The 17315-nt window shown below is 56.4% G+C and overlaps 6 protein-coding genes across 6 annotated transcripts; 1 reads left to right on the top strand and 5 right to left on the bottom strand.

The window, feature by feature from the left end:
• Window positions 1–215: 215 nt before the first annotated feature.
• On the bottom strand, window positions 216–1294 carry E0L32_007244 (uncharacterized protein; the record flags this gene model as incomplete). Its single annotated transcript, XM_031141966.1, has 2 exons — window positions 216–1145; window positions 1226–1294. The coding sequence occupies 2 exons, from the start codon at window positions 1292–1294 to the stop codon at window positions 216–218; spliced, it is 999 nt and encodes a 332-aa protein (XP_030993840.1).
• A 1002-nt stretch (window positions 1295–2296) lies between these two features.
• Window positions 2297–4180, bottom strand: E0L32_007243 (uncharacterized protein; the record flags this gene model as incomplete). Its single annotated transcript, XM_031141965.1, has 1 exon — window positions 2297–4180. One exon carries the CDS (start codon window positions 4178–4180, stop codon window positions 2297–2299), a length of 1884 nt encoding a protein of 627 aa, XP_030993839.1.
• Window positions 4181–5138: 958 nt separating this feature from the next.
• Window positions 5139–7116, bottom strand: E0L32_007242 (uncharacterized protein; the record flags this gene model as incomplete). Its single annotated transcript, XM_031141964.1, has 3 exons — window positions 5139–5167; window positions 5236–6525; window positions 6606–7116. The coding sequence occupies 3 exons, from the start codon at window positions 7114–7116 to the stop codon at window positions 5139–5141; spliced, it is 1830 nt and encodes a 609-aa protein (XP_030993838.1).
• Window positions 7117–9742: 2626 nt separating this feature from the next.
• E0L32_007241 (uncharacterized protein) lies at window positions 9743–10158 on the bottom strand (the record flags this gene model as incomplete). Its single annotated transcript, XM_031141963.1, has 4 exons — window positions 9743–9778; window positions 9845–9947; window positions 10034–10085; window positions 10152–10158. The coding sequence occupies 4 exons, from the start codon at window positions 10156–10158 to the stop codon at window positions 9743–9745; spliced, it is 198 nt and encodes a 65-aa protein (XP_030993837.1).
• Window positions 10159–10851: 693 nt separating this feature from the next.
• Window positions 10852–12040, bottom strand: E0L32_007240 (uncharacterized protein; the record flags this gene model as incomplete). Its single annotated transcript, XM_031141962.1, has 4 exons — window positions 10852–10972; window positions 11031–11268; window positions 11330–11871; window positions 11937–12040. 4 exons carry the CDS (start codon window positions 12038–12040, stop codon window positions 10852–10854), a joined length of 1005 nt encoding a protein of 334 aa, XP_030993836.1.
• A 1790-nt stretch (window positions 12041–13830) lies between these two features.
• On the top strand, window positions 13831–16604 carry E0L32_007239 (uncharacterized protein; the record flags this gene model as incomplete). Its single annotated transcript, XM_031141961.1, has 3 exons — window positions 13831–13848; window positions 13907–14247; window positions 14309–16604. 3 exons carry the CDS (start codon window positions 13831–13833, stop codon window positions 16602–16604), a joined length of 2655 nt encoding a protein of 884 aa, XP_030993835.1.
• Window positions 16605–17315: the final 711 nt, after the last annotated feature.

Raw genomic sequence — 17315 nt, 5'->3', positions numbered from 1 at the left:
GATAACAACAATGAATGAAGAAGACAAAGATCATTAATTCTACGCTATTTCCCAGTGCCCTCCCACCCTATGCCCCTATGCAAGTGCTCCGGACAGCAAAGCCTACGACCCGCATCATGCTCAAAATCCGCCTCCAAGCGCGCGCGTTCTCCCTCATCCGCACAGCAACCCCCCACCCCTAGCAGTCGCCATTCCCTTGGCAAACCTGGTTCGACTTAGTAATTATCATAAGATGCCTGCGACGGCACCGCCTGCGTGTAGCCTCTCGACGCATTCGCCACGCCGTGCTGGCCGTGCTGCTGCTGCTGCTGTTGGTGGTGCTGCAGGATCAGGTCGTTGAACCACGGGTGCTGCAGCGCCTCGTGCGCGCTGATCCGCAGCTCCGGCCGCAGCTGCAGCATCCGCTGCAGCAGGTCGATGCCCGAGGGGTCGATCTGCGGCAGGATCTGGCGCAGGTCCTGCGTCGCGTACATCTGGAAGGTCGGCTTGTACTCGGGGAACTGCGTGATGCCGGGCCAGGTCCGCTCCGTCGGCGTGCCCATGATGCGGAATATCCTAATGATCTGGTCCTCGTTGGTCGTGCCGGGGAAGAGCGGCCGGCCCGTGTACATCTCCGCCATGATGCAGCCCGCGGACCAGATGTCGATGCTCGTGTTGTACGTCCGGCTGCCGAGCAGGACATCGGGGGCCCTATACCACAACGTGACGACCTCGTTGGAAAAGGTGTTGACGGGGATGCCAAAGGCGCGTGCCAGGCCGAAGTCGCCCAGCTTCAGCTGGCCTTTGCTGTTGATGAGCAGGTTCTGAGGCTTGAGGTCGCGGTGGAGAACCCTATTCTGGTGGCAGAAGTCGATGCCCTTGAGCAGTTGGTACATGAACGACTTGATGAGCATCGGCTTCAGCGCGCCCCTGTCGCCTTGGGTATCCATGTACTTCTTGAGATCGCCGTCCATGTACTCAAAGACGAGCATGAGCTTGTTCTCGGTGTGGATGACATCGTGAAGCGCGACGATGTTTTCGTGTTTGAGCTCCTTCATAAGTGAGATCTCGCGGATCGCCGTCGACGGCGTGCCCTCCTCTGAGTCTAGGTGGATCTCCTTGAGGGCGACGAGCTCGCCCGTGTGCCGATTCCGTCCCTTGAAGACCTGGATATGGTTCAGACCTCGTCAGCAATAGTTACAAACGCTCGCTGGCGCACGGCCGGCCAGGGCGGAATGGTACTCACTGTCGCATAGGTACCCTCACCCAGCTTCTCCAGCTGCTGGAACGAGTTGAGATGCCTCTTCCCGTCCATTCTGTCCTCCTCGTCCTCGTATCACTAGCTGCTTGGGAAGGGAGGAGGGGTTGCGCCGTGTGGAGGTCCCTAAAGTATAAGACTTGTGTGTTCCTGTCGAGAGTACAGTATCCTTGATCGTCTACTTCGTGCGCGCAAGGCGTTGGCTGGTATATTATTACAGTGTAGTGTAGTGGGTTGGCAAGGAATCTTGTCGTCTGAGGCAAACCGATGTGATGAAGGTTAAAAAGCCGGTCCCTCAAGAAAAAGGCTTGGAGGCTTAGCCTTGACGTGGTTGGGTGGTAGCTTCCTGCAAGAGTAAGTTCAAGTTGTAGTGGGGGTGGATTTCAGTCTGGACCTGGGAGTTTCTGGATGCAGCTGCAGGGCCATCAGTCACTGCGGAACGAATCAGAACTTGCCATGACCTTCACGCAGTCAATGTTCTGCGCGCGCGCCAGAAAGTTCATATGGTACCGGTACGGGTACCTAATTGCCCCGCCTCGCTGCTCACCCAAAGTTGGGCATTGGACTTGGATGGTGCCACCCCCACCAATGACTCCTCCAATACCGGCCGACCGCACTGCCGCCCTTTCGCAATAGCGTCCCAGTAGTCCATGTCAGGGGTCCATCCCATTTTCACTCACTTTGAGGGCTCTCATCCCGATGACAAGACATTATAATGCCTCCAAGCGCACAAGGAGGGCAATTTGATGGCAAGTAATGTACTCTTGATAAACACGCGCATCTATCTACGATAGTGCACCTGGAACACCAGCATCACAAGTTCTCGTCGAAAGAGGCCCAAGGCGTTGCCGCCGATTCTCCTCTTAGATTAATTGTTGCTTCATGTATATAGTACAGGCCCGAAACGTAATACAAATCGACAATTCAACGTATTGCTTGCTCATTGCGACCAAGCTTGGGGGATGACATCGCATCCCATGATTAAAGCGATCATCATGGCGGTGTAAATAGCATTTCAGGCGTCAGAGTCCAGACGTATCCATAGCTCTGGCCCCTCCTTCAACGTCGATCACCACCTCGCCTAGATCCCGTAGCCTGCTCCATCTGCTCCATAGCAAACCTCTCCGAAAAGCTTCGGGGCGTGCCCGAGTACTGTGCGTTGCTCAGGCTGGCCCGGAAGCTGTTGAGGTCGCTCTTATCGACTCCGCTCCGGCCGTCCACGCTACCGACAAAGGTGTCAAAGTCTCCCATCTCGGCAGCCTCCTCTAGAATGCGGGGATCCTTGACGACATCCAGCATGATGGGCCGGCCCCTGAAGGAGCCAATCGAGGCCGAGATAGGCGGACTGGGTGGCTTCCTGTTCCGCGAAGTGATACCGACTGCAGGTGACGTCGAAAATGTGTTCTCGACGTGAGAGTTTGCCGCGGTGGACTCGTGCTCCTCATCCGATTCCTCCTCAGGAATGTATGGCTCGGTGGATTTGATGGTACGGGTTAACGGATAACCTACGGAGCTGGTCTTCTCGTCTTCGTCGAATTCGAAAAGCTCATCATCAGTTTCGAATGCTCGCCGTTTGGTGTCCACTTGAGTATCGGTCCCCGTGCGGGGCGCAGGGCTCGCCCCGTCGCCGTTCAGTCTTTGAGACAAGGTTGATATATCCGGTTGGGTGGCCAGAGCGGTGACGGGTGACCGTGAGCCCGGTGAAGCAGAGTCCTTCTTCGACGATCGCATCGAGATGAAATCCTCATCAGATGAGTCCTCTTCCTGCTGTTGTTCGTAGTCCTCTAGTGGAGAGCCGAGTGTCGTATCTCTCGTCTGTTCGATCTGGGTGATCAGAGCAGACCGCGCCGGCGCCTTTCCAGAGGCCCTGCCCGAGACAGCCGGCGTTCTTGACCGGTCGGCACTGGTATCTCTATCAGGTACAATTTCCGTCGTAGAGTCGAGGTTTTCCGGCTCCGGCTGTGCATTCACGACAGTCCAGTTGGCGGGATCCTCCAGAGGCATTTTGGACAAGGCTCGCAATGCTTCAGAAGAAGACACCTTCTTCGCTCGCGGTGGAGAAGTGGCCCGATCACTGCCGTCGTCGAGCCTTCCGGCTGGCAGGTCTGAGTCATCCTCAAAGCCACCTTGTGGCACCCCGGTGCGCAGCTGAGGACGGGCTGGGCTGGATGCCTGGGGCGAAGATGTGGGGAGCACCTCCTCTCCCTCGAAATCGAATCGCACCCGGCGCGGGCTTGCCTTGGTCGACGAGCCCGATGACCTGCGCAGAGCGCTTCTGCGGACCTTGGTGGATTCACTGCCGCTTGACTCGAGCGATATCGACGAGGTGTCCGTACCGCGCCGCTTCGGCAGTGCCGGCCTTGGCAGGCCGCCCTCTGGGCTCGACTCTGTCTGGGACGTCTCGTTGGATTTGACCGCGGCTTCGATTGCCTTTACGGGTGGAGGCGACAGAGGCGGAGAGTGCAAGGGCCGGTCTGAGCTGTCAAGCAGTGGCAAGTAACCTGGGGTAAAGACACCATAGAATTCCATCTCCCGGTCGTGCGGGCCTCTTATGCCTTCTTTAGGCGTGCCGGAAGTGTGAGGTAGGACTGGAGGCGGTGAGGTTCTTCTATTGCGGCTGGCAAGGTCGTTGTCAGTGGTGGCGGTCGTGGTTGTGGCGGCGGCACCGGCACCGGCACCGGCACCGGCAGCAGCAGCAGCAGCGGGTAGGGCAGTGTTGGAGTCGAGATACTTGAGGGCGGGATTGAAGGCAGGGTAATCGGCCATTGACTCGGCAATGACTCGATTCACCTTGTTGGAGACGTCGGCGGGCACATCCTGGAGCAGTTGATCGGAATAGCGCTGAAACTCTGTGGCCATGTCTCGCAGGTGGGCAGCGACCTTGCCGTCGAGTTCGGTGAGCTTGCTCTGCAGCTCAGAGATGAGTCTTGTCGCGTCATCCATGGCTGCGGAAGCGGAAGCCAATCGAGTGAGGGCGATCAATGCAGGACCGGGACAGGGAACAGTTCATTGCGCGTCTGTGCGAACCTCTCTCTCTCCCTTTCGCATTGTTTGGCCAAGACAAGCGGGATCGGTATTTGCCTTCTCGAACTGTCCCTGCGGGTGAATGGCGATCACAGCAGGGGCGGGCTGGTGCGCATGAGACACTGGATTTTGGGGGATGGGTATGGGAATCTTGTGTGGTAGGTTGGATTTGCGCAGGTGGGAAGAGGGCGAGCTGTGCTCCGAGGGAAAGGAAAGTAATGTGGGTGGTGGGCGGGAGGTACCTCAGTTGGTAGTGGAGGGTGGTGGGCAGACTTGCGTTCAAAGGGATTGGGCAATTAGGTACAAGTACAGAGTCTGTTCCCACCAGAGCGGGGACTTGGACAATCTCCAGCTTGCCGGGTACGCCCTAATCGACTGGGAGTTATCAGCTAACCCCAGCAAAGAAGGTTCCAGACCGCCTCATACATCCTGTCTTGCTAGGTAGGTAGGTAGCGAGGGACCTTAATCAGCAAGCGAGAGAAAGCCCCTGCAGTGAACAAAGGTGTAAATGTAAGGTGAGTTGAACACATATCAAACATCATCACTTCAGAGTAAGAATGAGGGTAGGGAGGGTTTTGCTCGACTGCTGTTGTGCGTGCCATGTGCGGTCCAATATCTCATTTCAGTGAGGCTATTCTCAATACATATACATCAATCCCAAGTGCATCATATCAAAGCATACGATCCACCTGTTTTTCATAGATCCGGAAGAAAGGAGAGCGTGAAATTCTATGTAGGGTTGCCCGGGGCGGAATGTACACCGCCCAATCAGAGGGAAATTGTATATAGAGCACCAGGTGGGATCCCTCAGCCATGTGACCCGATTCATGCATCAGAAAGGTCAATCTCGGTCAGGTCTTCAGATGATGAATGGCATCTAGCCAATCTTGCCTTCAGCCTTGGCCTCTGTGAAAGCAATTAGCACATCGTGGAACGCGTCAATCAGACAAGACAGGAACCGGACGACAACTCACCCTTGACCTGCTCAAACACCTTCAGCATCTTCCGCCGAGCGCCGAGGGCGTTCACACCACGGTCCTCCAGCTGCTTGTCATCCAACTCAATCAGGTCCGTCCACTTCATGTCCTTCAGGTTGTCGGTGTACTTGTGCAGACGCAGGCTTCTCAACCAGCTGGGGATATCCTGAAGGAGGCTGGGGTCTGTCGGATCCTCTGGGGGCTTGGAGCTGCCCCGGCGTCCCCGTGGGGAACGACCTCGAACCATGTCCGAGTGGTCGGACAGGTATCCTTCATGATGACCGGCCAAGCCGAGCTGACCAAGATTCATCGCACCCATGCCGTTGTTGAGGCCGTCGTAAGCAGTGAGGAAGCCGTTGTTCTGCGGCGAGGTGAAAGCCATGGGACCGAATCCAGTCTGCATCGCGATGCCAGGAGAGTTGGGACGGGATCGGTGCGCTCCAAAGCCACCCATGCCCGCCTGGTTCTGCATGGCGAGCAGCTGCTCCCGGCTCACCACCTGGCCATGCTCGTTCACCATGACCACATTGGTTCCTGGCAGGTTGATCGCCGGAGCACCAGGAGACAAGGGGTTTTGATTGTGTCCACCGGGAGCGTCGTTAGATCGGGCACGTCGATACTTCCGAACGTCGTCTAGAGCAAAACGATTGTTGACAGTGGACAGCGCAGCGAGCTTCATAGCCGTGGCGTTAGCGACCATGTCCGCCTGGTTGTTGCTCTGCTGTGCGTTGAAGTTGGAAACCATGGGAGTGTTGACCATCGAGGCCCAGTTTCCGCTCGCACCGTAGGGCGACAGGAGTGGCAGGTCAGAGACAGGCTTGTCAGCAGTGATGGTCGTGTTCTGGATCTGCGAGTTGCCAGCAATCTGAGGGCGCGGGGAGCGGAGACCAGCCGAGGGCGGCGGCTGGACAAACTGTCCCATCGGAGTCTGGCCGGAGGATGACTTGGGTCGCGACGGGTCACTACCCCAAGGCGAAGTAGGATTCTGGCCGTTTGCATCGCCCGAGTCGGCGGGGCCGGAGATGGTAGGCGCGGCGAGGGAGGACCGGTTGTCGACAGCGGCGCTGTTGCGGTTGGACGTGGGCGGATTGCCAGTCTGCTGCGTGAACTTGGCCTTCTCGGTCGCAATAGCAGCAGCAGCATCAGGAAACATGGCGTTGATGGTAGACGAATCGAGGCCCGACTGTCGCTTGCCCGCTGAGACAGCAGAGGTGCGTGCCATCGAGTTTCTGGCAGAGTCGACGTTCAGCTTATTCATGGCATCGCTGAGGCGATTTGACATGGGATCTTGAAGCCGAATTTCAGTTAGCTGCAAACCCGGAAAAATAACTGGCGAGCCCGGCATAATGTATCATCAGCTTGCTTACCTTTATCAAAGTTTGCCGGCGACAGGACGCCAGACATGGGGTGATTCTTTCCCATCTGTTGCAGAACCTGGATGAAGAAGCGAATCTGAACCTGGGTGGTCTGCTGAAGGAGGGCATAGAGAGCAGCCGTGCGCTCGGCTTCGCTCAGGACGCGGAACCACTGCTCAATAGCGCTGAGCTCGTCCTTGAAGTCCTGGTCAAGAGTGGCAGCCGCCATTTCCTCCAGAGTTGTCTCATACTGGTCGATATCAGCAATCCACTGCTGGGCAAGCTTGTCCTGAGGGTCGATCTCGCCGCCAGCCTGGCCCTGACCCTGCTGGGACTGTCCATAGAAATCGGACGATGGGCGGATACGGTTTGACGGCGACGAGCCGGTCAGAGCGGCCATGTCAGCAGAGGCACGGAGGTGGGGATTGCCTCCGACAGCTCGAGAAGACGGCGGTCGCAGCGACGAGGCACTTCCCGCTTCCGGGGTGCTCATTCGGTTGCTGGCGAGATGATTGTTGGACATGGTGTTCATCGTCAACTGCAGGGCCACAGTTCAGGATGATTGCGTATGCAAGATTATGTAGGTGGCTCGGTACGCGGATCTTCTAGCTTGAGAAAAGACCCGGGGTATGAGGTGCCAGTATATGAAACAGGGCAAGAAGGATGTTGGAGAATTAAGTGGTGCCGGGGGGAACGATCAAGTGGTCCGTGACAGGTGTTGCAGTGTTTCGAGATTTTCCAAAGGACCAAGGATCAATGCTCGAAGATGCGCAATCTACGTCGCAATCCAAGGACGGCAGAGAACTGATGTTCAAAAGCGATTATTAGGGCGATGCTGGGGGAGACGGGAGATCGTAAGACGTCAAAAATCCGAAAGCTCCTGCAGTATCCTGCTGTCCTCAAAGGAGTCTTCGGGCGAGAGCGCGAAACGGAGGCTAAGTAACGACACTGCAGAGGAAGCGTGATCAGTAAGAGAGGCTCTGGTAAGCAGGGTCAGGACGCAATCAAGAAGAGGCGATGGGTTGCAGAAAGAAGCTGGAGATGCTGAGGGCTGAGGGCGTCAAAGCCTAGTCATGCGGGGGAGGCAAGCTTCCGACCTGATATCCTGGGTGCTCGCTCCAGGAGGGGAGTAGGGGGGAGGTGGTGGGCAGCTGGAGGCAGATCTGAGTTGTTGTTGGTGGTGGTGGTGGTGCAGGGCAGCAGCTCCTCCTGAAAGTGTCAGGGGAGCAGGGCAAAAAAAAAGGCCCACGGTAGCTCTACGAAATCAGATAAAACTGAAATGTAGGATTTGGGTTGGGCTTCGTGACACTCTGCTGTAACGAAAGCAAAGTGTTGGGAAAGGATAGCTGATCTCTCCAAGCTCCCGACAACAAAGAAGAAGCAATGACTCTGGACAAGCTCACAAGCCAATAGCAGGCTCATGCAAGGGCTTCACTCACGATGGGAGAAGGAAGATGTCAGACTGTTCAGGCTGACAACGGCATCTGGTGCAAAAGAAATAGAGAGGTGCTTTGGCTACCAGCCAGGACCAGCGGCGCAAAGACGAAGAAAGGCCTCGGTGAAGTCGCCAGGCGATGAAGCAGGAGAGAGAGAGGGCAGAGCAGCGGAAGAAGCTGAGGTTCGAGAAGGCAGACAGGAGAAAACTAGAAGCAAAAGAGCCGGCAGCAGAACGGCGAGGAAAATGCCAAGACTTTCAGACACGGGGCGGGCGCCTAGCACGAGTTGGTCTGGGAGTACTTGTAGTGATTGAGCGAGTGGCCTGGGCGGGAGGGAATACGGGAGAGCAGCCTCTGTGGCCCAGGAAGAAACAGGGCTCGACAGGGGCTCAGGATTTCCGCATGGGCTCGAAGTGGACAGGTGGGCGGCTGGGACAATGCTGGGACGAAGCTGGGATGGTGCCGGTGGGATTACTGGGGCCTGTTTCCTTTGCTTTCCTAGTGGGCTGGAAAGGGAAAATGGGTGTTTCAGGGGCTGGCCATGGGGGCTCAGCAGAGCGTGGCAAGTCTCAAGTGTTCATCTTCAAAACCTTGCAGGGCGTCCGAGTGGGCCTAATTTCAGGACTAGGAAACTCGGGATGTAAGCTGAGGCAGAACAAGATGTCCAATGAGCATCAATGCTCGGGAGGCTGCTCCCGTTAAGAGCCACAAAAGTGCTACACAACGGTTCGTGGACAGCCAAACCTAATCGGCCCAGCATTGGGCGAGATCAGACTGTCTGGTCAGCGAGGTAAAGTACTTATGCCGATGGCAACGTTGATGCAGGGCCAGAAGCACACGGATTAGCCTTTGAAGCCGTCGTTCACAAGAGATGGACCGAGTGGAGGATGTCTCTGAAGTAAACCTCAACTAATGTGCTCATTGTTAATGTCCAATTGGATGTAACCGTCTTATAATCGTTCCAAGATGCATGGCCCCTATCTTCCATATCCAGGATACGCAAACTCACCGATGCAGCCGTGAAAACGAAGATGGCAAAAATCGGGAGACAATTCGTTGACAGAAGTATCAAGCCGCGTAAATCCAAAGAATAATATTGCTCGCCGACCGAGTTCGTCCTCAGTATACGGACTTGACCTGGTGAGCGTTTGGCGACACGGTACTATCTGAGATCATATGTCAATTTTGCAGCACCTCACAACCCAGCTGTGCTAAATAGCTTCCAGCTGCGCCATGTCACCTTGGTGATTCGATGGTGTTTCTGGCAAAGTCACATCCCTAGAAGTAGTAATGTAGCCCATCATTCATGCACCCGGGCCGCCGAAAAGCTTGACCGAGGTGTTTGGTAATAGACGGGACAGGTTCAATCTTGGCACGAAAAATAAATCCTTCAGCAAGTGAGCATGGGAAGAAGCTCGGTGCTGTACACACTAATGCCGTTGTCATAGTCATCATCAGAGAGGGTAGTCCGGAGGACTGGTTTCGTCTCTCATCCCCCGCCCCGCACGCTCACGATATGTCCACAGGACGCAGCCGTCACAATCAGGAAAAGGCGACGAATAGGCCTCGGTCTGAGAGGGTCCCGGGTTGGTGAATGCTTTGGTCATTTGCCCTAGAAAAAGCTCATAACTCCGAATGGGGGCAGGAAGCAATCAGCCCGCCTCTCAATGCCCGTTCCGACCGTGTTCCCAGCTTTCGCATTTTCGTTCCGATTTATGCCGTCTCGCGCTTGCCCTCCTTGAGCTCCTTCTGTAGAACTTGTTAGAAATGTCATCTCGGGCCAGCGTCTCGTGCTGTCTGTCGCGGATCGCATACCAGAGCCTTCATGGTGCCGTGCAGAGCATGTCTGTGGTTCCGTCGGAACTTGGGGTCGGTACCCTTGAGCGAAGGGTATCTTGAGGTCTTCGGCTTCTTAATACTGCATGTCCAATGTCCCGTCAGCGATTCATGTCCCCCATCGTCCTGTTCCAAGTGTTCGGCGCTGTAGCGACGCTGTCGACGTACCCGTTGCGGTGAGCCTTGCGAGACTGGTTGTGCTGGGACGAGTTCTTGGACTCTAAAACGGAGTGTCAGTGTCTCTCTCCGCACGAAAACATATCCATCTACGCGGGTTTGCACGTACTGGCCATTGTGACGGATTGACGGGCTTTTCTCGATGAGTGTCGTGAAAAGGATGGGTTTGGCGGAGCGGATTGGATTTGACTAGAGATTTTCGATTTGTGCGTTGGCAAGGGCAAAATTTCCTGTGGCGTACTGTGGGGTCCTTGAGCCACAGAGTGGATCTGCTTTTCCCCAGCAGAGGTTGAGGGTCCAATCAAGAGTGATTGCAGCAGATCCATAAATAATGATAAGTGTAGTACTTTGTACTGCGACTCCAGCACTTGACATTTTGTCGAGCGACCGCTTCCAACAACCGCGAATGATATACATTTTTGCGCAGTCCGTTGTGTATCCTGTTCGCCGATAGGGACTTCAAATTGGAGATAATGGTGTGTCTATTGTTTCCGCATGCTATAGATACAGTCCGTCTACATGTTTTACGTTGAATCCCCACAAAAACCACCATATGCATAGAAGCAGTACAAAAGATAAGTCCATCAGCTGCCATCGCCTCAAGCCATACACCTTGTCACAGGTTGGACCTGCAAGCAATGCCACCCCCGGCGTACCACCATGCAGGACTGGGTATACACATAACCTAGTGTGTCATTGCCAACGCCCGCACAAGGATATGTTCCGCTTCAGCATTCGTTTCGAACGAACACTCGCTGTGATTGAGTCTCGACCGTTGCCGCCGGCCCCGCGCCGCACCTTTCGCCGTCTCATTTCGTTGTAAGTGGGATGACTTGACCCTTTGCAGCTGCAAGCTGGGCAGCCTTGGCAAGTTGCTCGGAGCGCAGTTTCCTGAGGTAGCGGATGAAGAGAACGAACATAAGCTCCATGCTATTGCGGTTGTCAGTATACTCTATGCAATGAAGGGCAACCGAGAAGATGGGCTTACCGCTCCTTGGTCATCATGAGAATGCCTTGAACCAGGAGTCCCTTGAGAATCTGGGGGCCGATGCCCTTGAACAATCCAAGAACGCCCTGGTTCTCAATGATGAACTGCATGACCTCGATGAACCCCTTGAAAGGCTTGCCTTGCCTGACGGCTGGCGGCTTGGACTGCAGGCCAACCTTGGCGACAATCAGAGGCTGGGTTGTAATAGTGGCAAGCGACTTGGACATGGCACCCAGGACTGCAGTCGTGTTAGCAAATCGCGTATACGGCATTCTGGGAAATTCCGCTCCATGACATACCGAAGGCCTCCCACGGCTTCAGGCTAGTCTTTCCGGGAAAGACAAGAGGCTTCAGCCTCTCGTAGGCACCGTAGGTGATGGCCGGGTTGACGACAAGCACCAGGCTGGCCTTGAGGCCCCTCCACAGGCCAAAGACGCCGTCCTCGCTGTTGATGACCTCACGGGCGGTGTCGAGCATGCCCTTGCGCTCCTCCTTGCTCTGGGTCTGCTGCCTCGTGGTGACGACGGCGACGGGGATGGTGCACAGCTGGGCGACAGCTCCGGCGATGGCGCCGAGGGACAGCTCGACCAGGACGGAGGGCTGGGCGTTGGTCTTGGCGTTGCGGAAGTAGAGGGCGCGGACGACCGAGTACCAGTAGAAGTAGGCGAAGTTGGTAGAGGCGACGCCGAGCAGGGAGCCGTTCATGCCGGCGTACAAGCCAGTGATTCCCTCGGCGGCCACGATCTTGCTGATGGCATCCCAGGTGGACGTGTAGTGCGGCTCACTGCTGGCGGCATCGCCGGCCTTGCTCTTGACCTGGACTTGGAGGCGAGTCTTGACGCTGTGAAGCGACGACGTTAGTATATCGTGCCGAGGAGATCCACATCTCCCAGGGTTCCAACGTACATATCCAGAGGGTAGACCAGGGCATTGGCAAGCACAGCGCCGGTAGCACCAGCAGTGGCCTTGCCCCAGGGGCCAATTGGCGTGGGCTTGGATACGACAGCCATCCTAGGATATACTGAGGCTATACTCTGTGTAGGAGAGCGGTTCGTTGTGGAGATGCACAAGTCCCGGTGGCGGCGGACGCACAGAATATCGGGATCGGCGATGTCGGGGGGGAGTGGAAGAACGCCTCGGTCCGCTGTCGTAAGCAATCGGCAGTTCGACCCGGGAGCAGCAGCACTCGAGCAATTCAGAGGGGAGACGGGGTCAAGAAGAAGAAGCCAACGCCAATCAATGGGTAGATGAAAAAGTAGGAACGAGGACAGAATGTATATATCTCAGCGGGAAGAATCCCTCGGTCCTGCAAGTGATGGGGCCAACAGGGGACATGACGAAGACGGGTTGGCGGGTCGGCCTGGACTACCCCAGACGCTATCGGCCACTGGACCGTGATGTCTATAACCGTCAACCTCGGTCATTTTTCTCGACCCATGTGGACCGGCAGTACAGAGATCGAGGACGGGTGCGTGTGCCGCTTGCAGAAGGCGGTCAGGCTTTTAGCGTCGGCTCCTAGCACAGATCGCACCTGATTACTGGGCGGATAAGCCGGTCCCCGCTGTGCAGCTCGAATCTGGTAGGGACTTTACCTGCAGGCTGTAGGCATGGATCAATGCTGGCGCGGGGAAACTTTGGCCTCTAGCGCTCTGAAGGCTTCGCGCTCGGTAACTCGGTATTGAGCCGCCAGACGCCACCCTCACACTCAGACAACATGGGCCCGACTTGATAAGGTACCAAACGTGCGTCAGAATAGGTAGTTGACGGAAGTTCATCAGGAGCAACCTCAACGTTAACAGTCGACATCGTTCTCATATCCTTGCCCTGGAACTCGGAAGGGCTATCCCACTACCTAAAACCAATGGGCTTGATGGATAGTCAAGTACTTCTGTGAGCAGTCCGTCAACTAATCTGACCGACCATCACTTGGGTACATATGTAGTTAGTAGGTACCATAAAGTAAAAACTAAGAAAGCACCTAAACTGTCTACATAGCGTATCAATATTCTCTGTCTGTTCAATCAAGAGACGATACCCGGTTGGCACATCTATTTTCAGATTCAGAGAGCCCTCATCTGTAGCTGTAGCGCAGCTACTTATTGCGAAGGTTGACGGGACGGCCGCAGGGTCATGAGTAGCCCTGGCTACGACACCCACACAACTTTTGTTTAATTTGCGCTTCTGATCGCTTTTGGAAGGCCTGCGGCATGTCAACAACATGAACGAGCCATTACTCCTCTCCTACCTTGGTCAATTGCCCATGCAGGGAAAGGGCGATGGGGATCTATGTGCGTGACTGCAACGACGCTCAAATAGATCAATCTTGCTCATTGTTGTGATTTCCTGCTGAGCTGCCGGACACACCTGCTTATTAGCGTATCTCATTAGGTACAAGGTGGAAGGCACAGACAGCACCCGGATTATCTAAATCAGTGGGGGAGGCCACGAATCAGGCTCTATCAAAACACTAGGTACCATGGTATTGGATTGCTCTCATTTGGTCTGGACGATACAGCCAACCGAGTTTACCTCTCCGAGGTGCAGCGAGAAGTCGGTAATCATCTTGAGGATTCATAAATAGAGCTTACTTTCCGCTATCATCCTGTACCTTCATCGAGCTTCTGCAGACTTGAACAATACTTTCCACGCGATCCATCCAACAGACGGTCTAAGCTACATACCTAGATACCAAGCGACATGGTATGCGCCATATCGTTGTTCTTGGTCGTCAGGTAGCAGAACAGTCTTGCATGTCCGCAGTCTGTGACACCACCGAGTAGACCACCCCGCTCTGCCCGCCATGGAGGCGAAAGCCAGGGTAGGTTATCAGAAAACACCCCGCCGGCATCAACCGGACTGCTGACGAGTCTACACAGGACCATGAGACCAAGATTAGCAAATCCTCTGGCAAGGATGCATTGCAGCACGCCATCACCGCAGCCGAGCTGTATATGAAAGCTGTCAAGGAGGCTACAGACGCTTCTGACCGGGCCCGTCTCAAGGCAAAGTGCGAAGAGGTCATTGCCCGAGCCGAAAAGCTGAAGTCACCACCGCCAAAGCCTCCCTCCACTCCCAGAGTAACCCGTGAGCTGCCCACAGGCGAGAAGGCGATCTTGCTTCGTTCGTCGCGCCTGCACGGCAATGTATTCCCGCCGTGGGAGGCCGAGCCAGAGACCGACCAGTTTGCGACATCTCCTGAGGATGGGGCCCTTTTCGAGTAAGACGGATTTCTCCTTGCCAGAGCTGCTCTGCGGAAGCTAACTCTATCGATCATTCAGAGATGCCTCTTTGCTTTCCTTCTCGGGAAAGCAACTAGAGACTTTTGCTGGATGGAAACGACCCAGCGAACTCTTCCCGGGCCCATCACGGCCTGCCAACGAGAATGCCTCACTGGTGGCAGCCGATGGCGACTGTGACTTGGTACAGGATATCACGACAGATTGTTCAGTGGTCGCAAGTCTGTGTGCTGTGATGAAGCATCTGAGGCCGAAGAGCACATCACTCTCGCTCTTGTCCAACATCATGTTCCCCTTTGACCACAACAGTGAAACTCCGGCGATATCCCCCAATGGCAAATACATATTCCGTATGCATTTCAATGGCTGCTTCCGTCGGGTTATCATCGATGACCGACTCCCCTCCTCCAAGACCTCAAGAACCCTCTTTGTCGTGGATAGACGCAATCCACGACTCATTTGGCCCGCGCTTTTAGAAAAGGCCTATCTAAAGATCAGGGGCGGGTACGACTTCCCAGGGAGCAACTCGGGCACCGATCTCTGGGTCTTGACAGGCTGGATACCCGAGCAGATCTTCCTGCAGAGTGACGATATTGAGCTGGATCAGACGTGGAACAGGATAAAAAAGGCATACGACTTCAACGATGTCGTAGTCACGCTGGGGACTGGCAGGCTGTCGCCAGAGGAGGAAGAGACTCTTGGGCTCGCCGGCGAGCACGACTACGCCGTATTGGACCTGGCCATCGAAAACGGTGTCCGTCGCATGCTCCTGAAGAATCCTTGGTGTGAGGGCCTCACGTGGACGGGTGTGGGCTCGTCGTCCACCGTCCAAGTGCAGCAAAAGGCGTCGAGGCAACAAGACAAGCCTTCTATTGCTCCCTCCGAGGAAGAGATGACTGGCACCTTTTGGATCTCCCTTGAGGACGTTGTACAGAATTTCGAATCGCTTTACCTCAACTGGAACCCTTCTCTCTTCACTCGCCGCCAAGATCATCACTTTGTCTGGGACATCCCTCCCAAATCTCTTGCCCTCTCCTTCGCCCGCAACCCGCAGTACTCGATGCGTGCCTCTGCCGACGGACCGGTCTGGATTCTGCTCTCGCGCCACTTCCAAGACGAGGAGCTTGCCATCGCCCGCAACCGCTCCGCTACGCTCGCTGAAGTCTCCAACTCGCTGGGGTTCATGTCTCTTTATGTATTCGACGCTGCTTCGGGTGGCCGCGTCCAGCTGTCGGACCGCCCACGCCGAGCCCTACACCACTCGCACTTTGTCGACAGCCCCCAGACCTTGCTGCGCATCGAGGCTCGCAGGGACAAGGTCTACACCATCGCAGCAGCGCAGTCGGGCCTGCCTCTGCCTAGATACTCCTTCACCCTCTCTTTTTTCTCCCGCTGCGACCTCACTGTCGAAAAGGCCTGCGACGAGCTAGCGCACTACCAGGAGCACACAGGCTCCTGGACCCGCCGGACCGCAGGCGGTAACCCGGCCGTCGCCTCCTACCTGCACAACCCGCAGCTCGCCATCACCCTGCCCCGCCCCTCCCGCGTGTCTCTCCTCCTCTGCACCGATGCCGCCGACATCCCAGTGCACGTCGACCTCGTCTGGGCCCAGGGCCAGCGCGTCACGGCCCTCGCGGCCCGCGACGTGGCCCTCAGCTCGGGCGAGTACCGCCGCGGGTGCTGCCTCGCCGAAACGCCTCAGTCGTCGTTGGTCTCCATCCTAAACGCCGGCACCTACACCGCCGTCCTGTCCACCTTTGAGCCGGGCATGCTGGCCGACTACACGCTGCGCATCGGCTCCGACGAGCCCCTGACCGTGGCGCCCGTGCCCGCCGACGGAGCCGGCCGCCTCCGCGCGCAGCTCCCGCCCGTCGTGCTCCGCGGCGAGCGCCAGCACCAGCGGCGCCGCGCCCGCCTGTCCGTCACCCGCCTGACGCGCGTGAGCGTCGTCGCGCGCTCGGGCCTGCTCACCGCTACCGCCCCAGACGCCGTGGGCGCGGCTGCTCCGGCGTCGAGGCGGCCGTGGTCGTCGTCGTACACGGCCGGCCGTGGTCGCGGCGGCGCGCCCTGCGCGGTGCGCATATCGCTGGAGCGCGGGACCGGCCCGCACCGGCACGTGCTGGCCGCCAGCGGGGACGGCGAGATGCGCGACGCCGCGATGGGCCTGCGGGCGGGCGACGTCGACTTTGACGCCGCCATGGGCGATGGCAGCGGCGGCGGCGGTCTCTGGCTCGTGGTGGAGCAGATGGGAGCGCACGCCGAGGGATACGGTCTGCAGGTCGACGTGTTGAGCGACCAGCACGTGGAGGTTGGGCCGTGGGAGAGCTGGGAAGAGTGAGAGATTGCAACGGTTTTTCTGGTCACAAACTCAGGCGAGAGGCCCGGCAATTAGCGATCTGCGTCGCTTTGGGATAATAGATTGTATCACCCGCTGTCAACAACAGCGAGGCATGCTTTACTGTTAGAATGTTAAAGAAACAAAGAGACGCATGTCGAATCAGATGAATCGTTTGGACTCGTACACATTTCACACGTTCGTGGACGCCTGTCAAGCGACAGATAGATGTATGCAGCACAGGTCATGGTGTTTGAATGCATGTACCCTAGGAAAAGTCCGGGAAGCACCCAACAGCAAGAGGGCGCATGCGCGCAGGCTCTGTCTCAAAAAGAAGCTGAAGCCAACCGTCTCTCTCTGACAAGAGAGTCCCTTCCCTCGTCATCTTGCCTGGATGGTCCATCAAGCGAACGGGGCCTACTCGTTCCGATCACCATTGCAGGCCGCCAACTTTATCAAACACCAGTACCCTCCCACCGCTCTGACTGCAGTAGACAGAAACCCCTAGAAAAAAACAGGGCACGAAGTAACAGATAAAAAAAAGAAAAAAAAAAGCAATCGCTTGGGCACATCGATGCGTGCGAGCCTCCCACCCATTCCGACGCATGCTCCACCACCAGCCCATCATCGCCTTGAGAATTGGCAACCAGGATACACGAGAGGGTACTTGAGGCAAGTACCTAAAGCACAAGAGCTAATCAAGCGGGGGGGAGA

This window comes from Thyridium curvatum, assembly GCF_004353045.1.
Source record: "Thyridium curvatum strain D216 chromosome Unknown NODE_43_length_354360_cov_84.162100, whole genome shotgun sequence".
Taxonomy (NCBI): domain Eukaryota; kingdom Fungi; phylum Ascomycota; class Sordariomycetes; order Thyridiales; family Thyridiaceae; genus Thyridium; species Thyridium curvatum.
The sequence above is the reverse complement of the archived record's forward strand: the minus strand, read 5'-3'. Positions and strand labels throughout refer to the sequence as shown.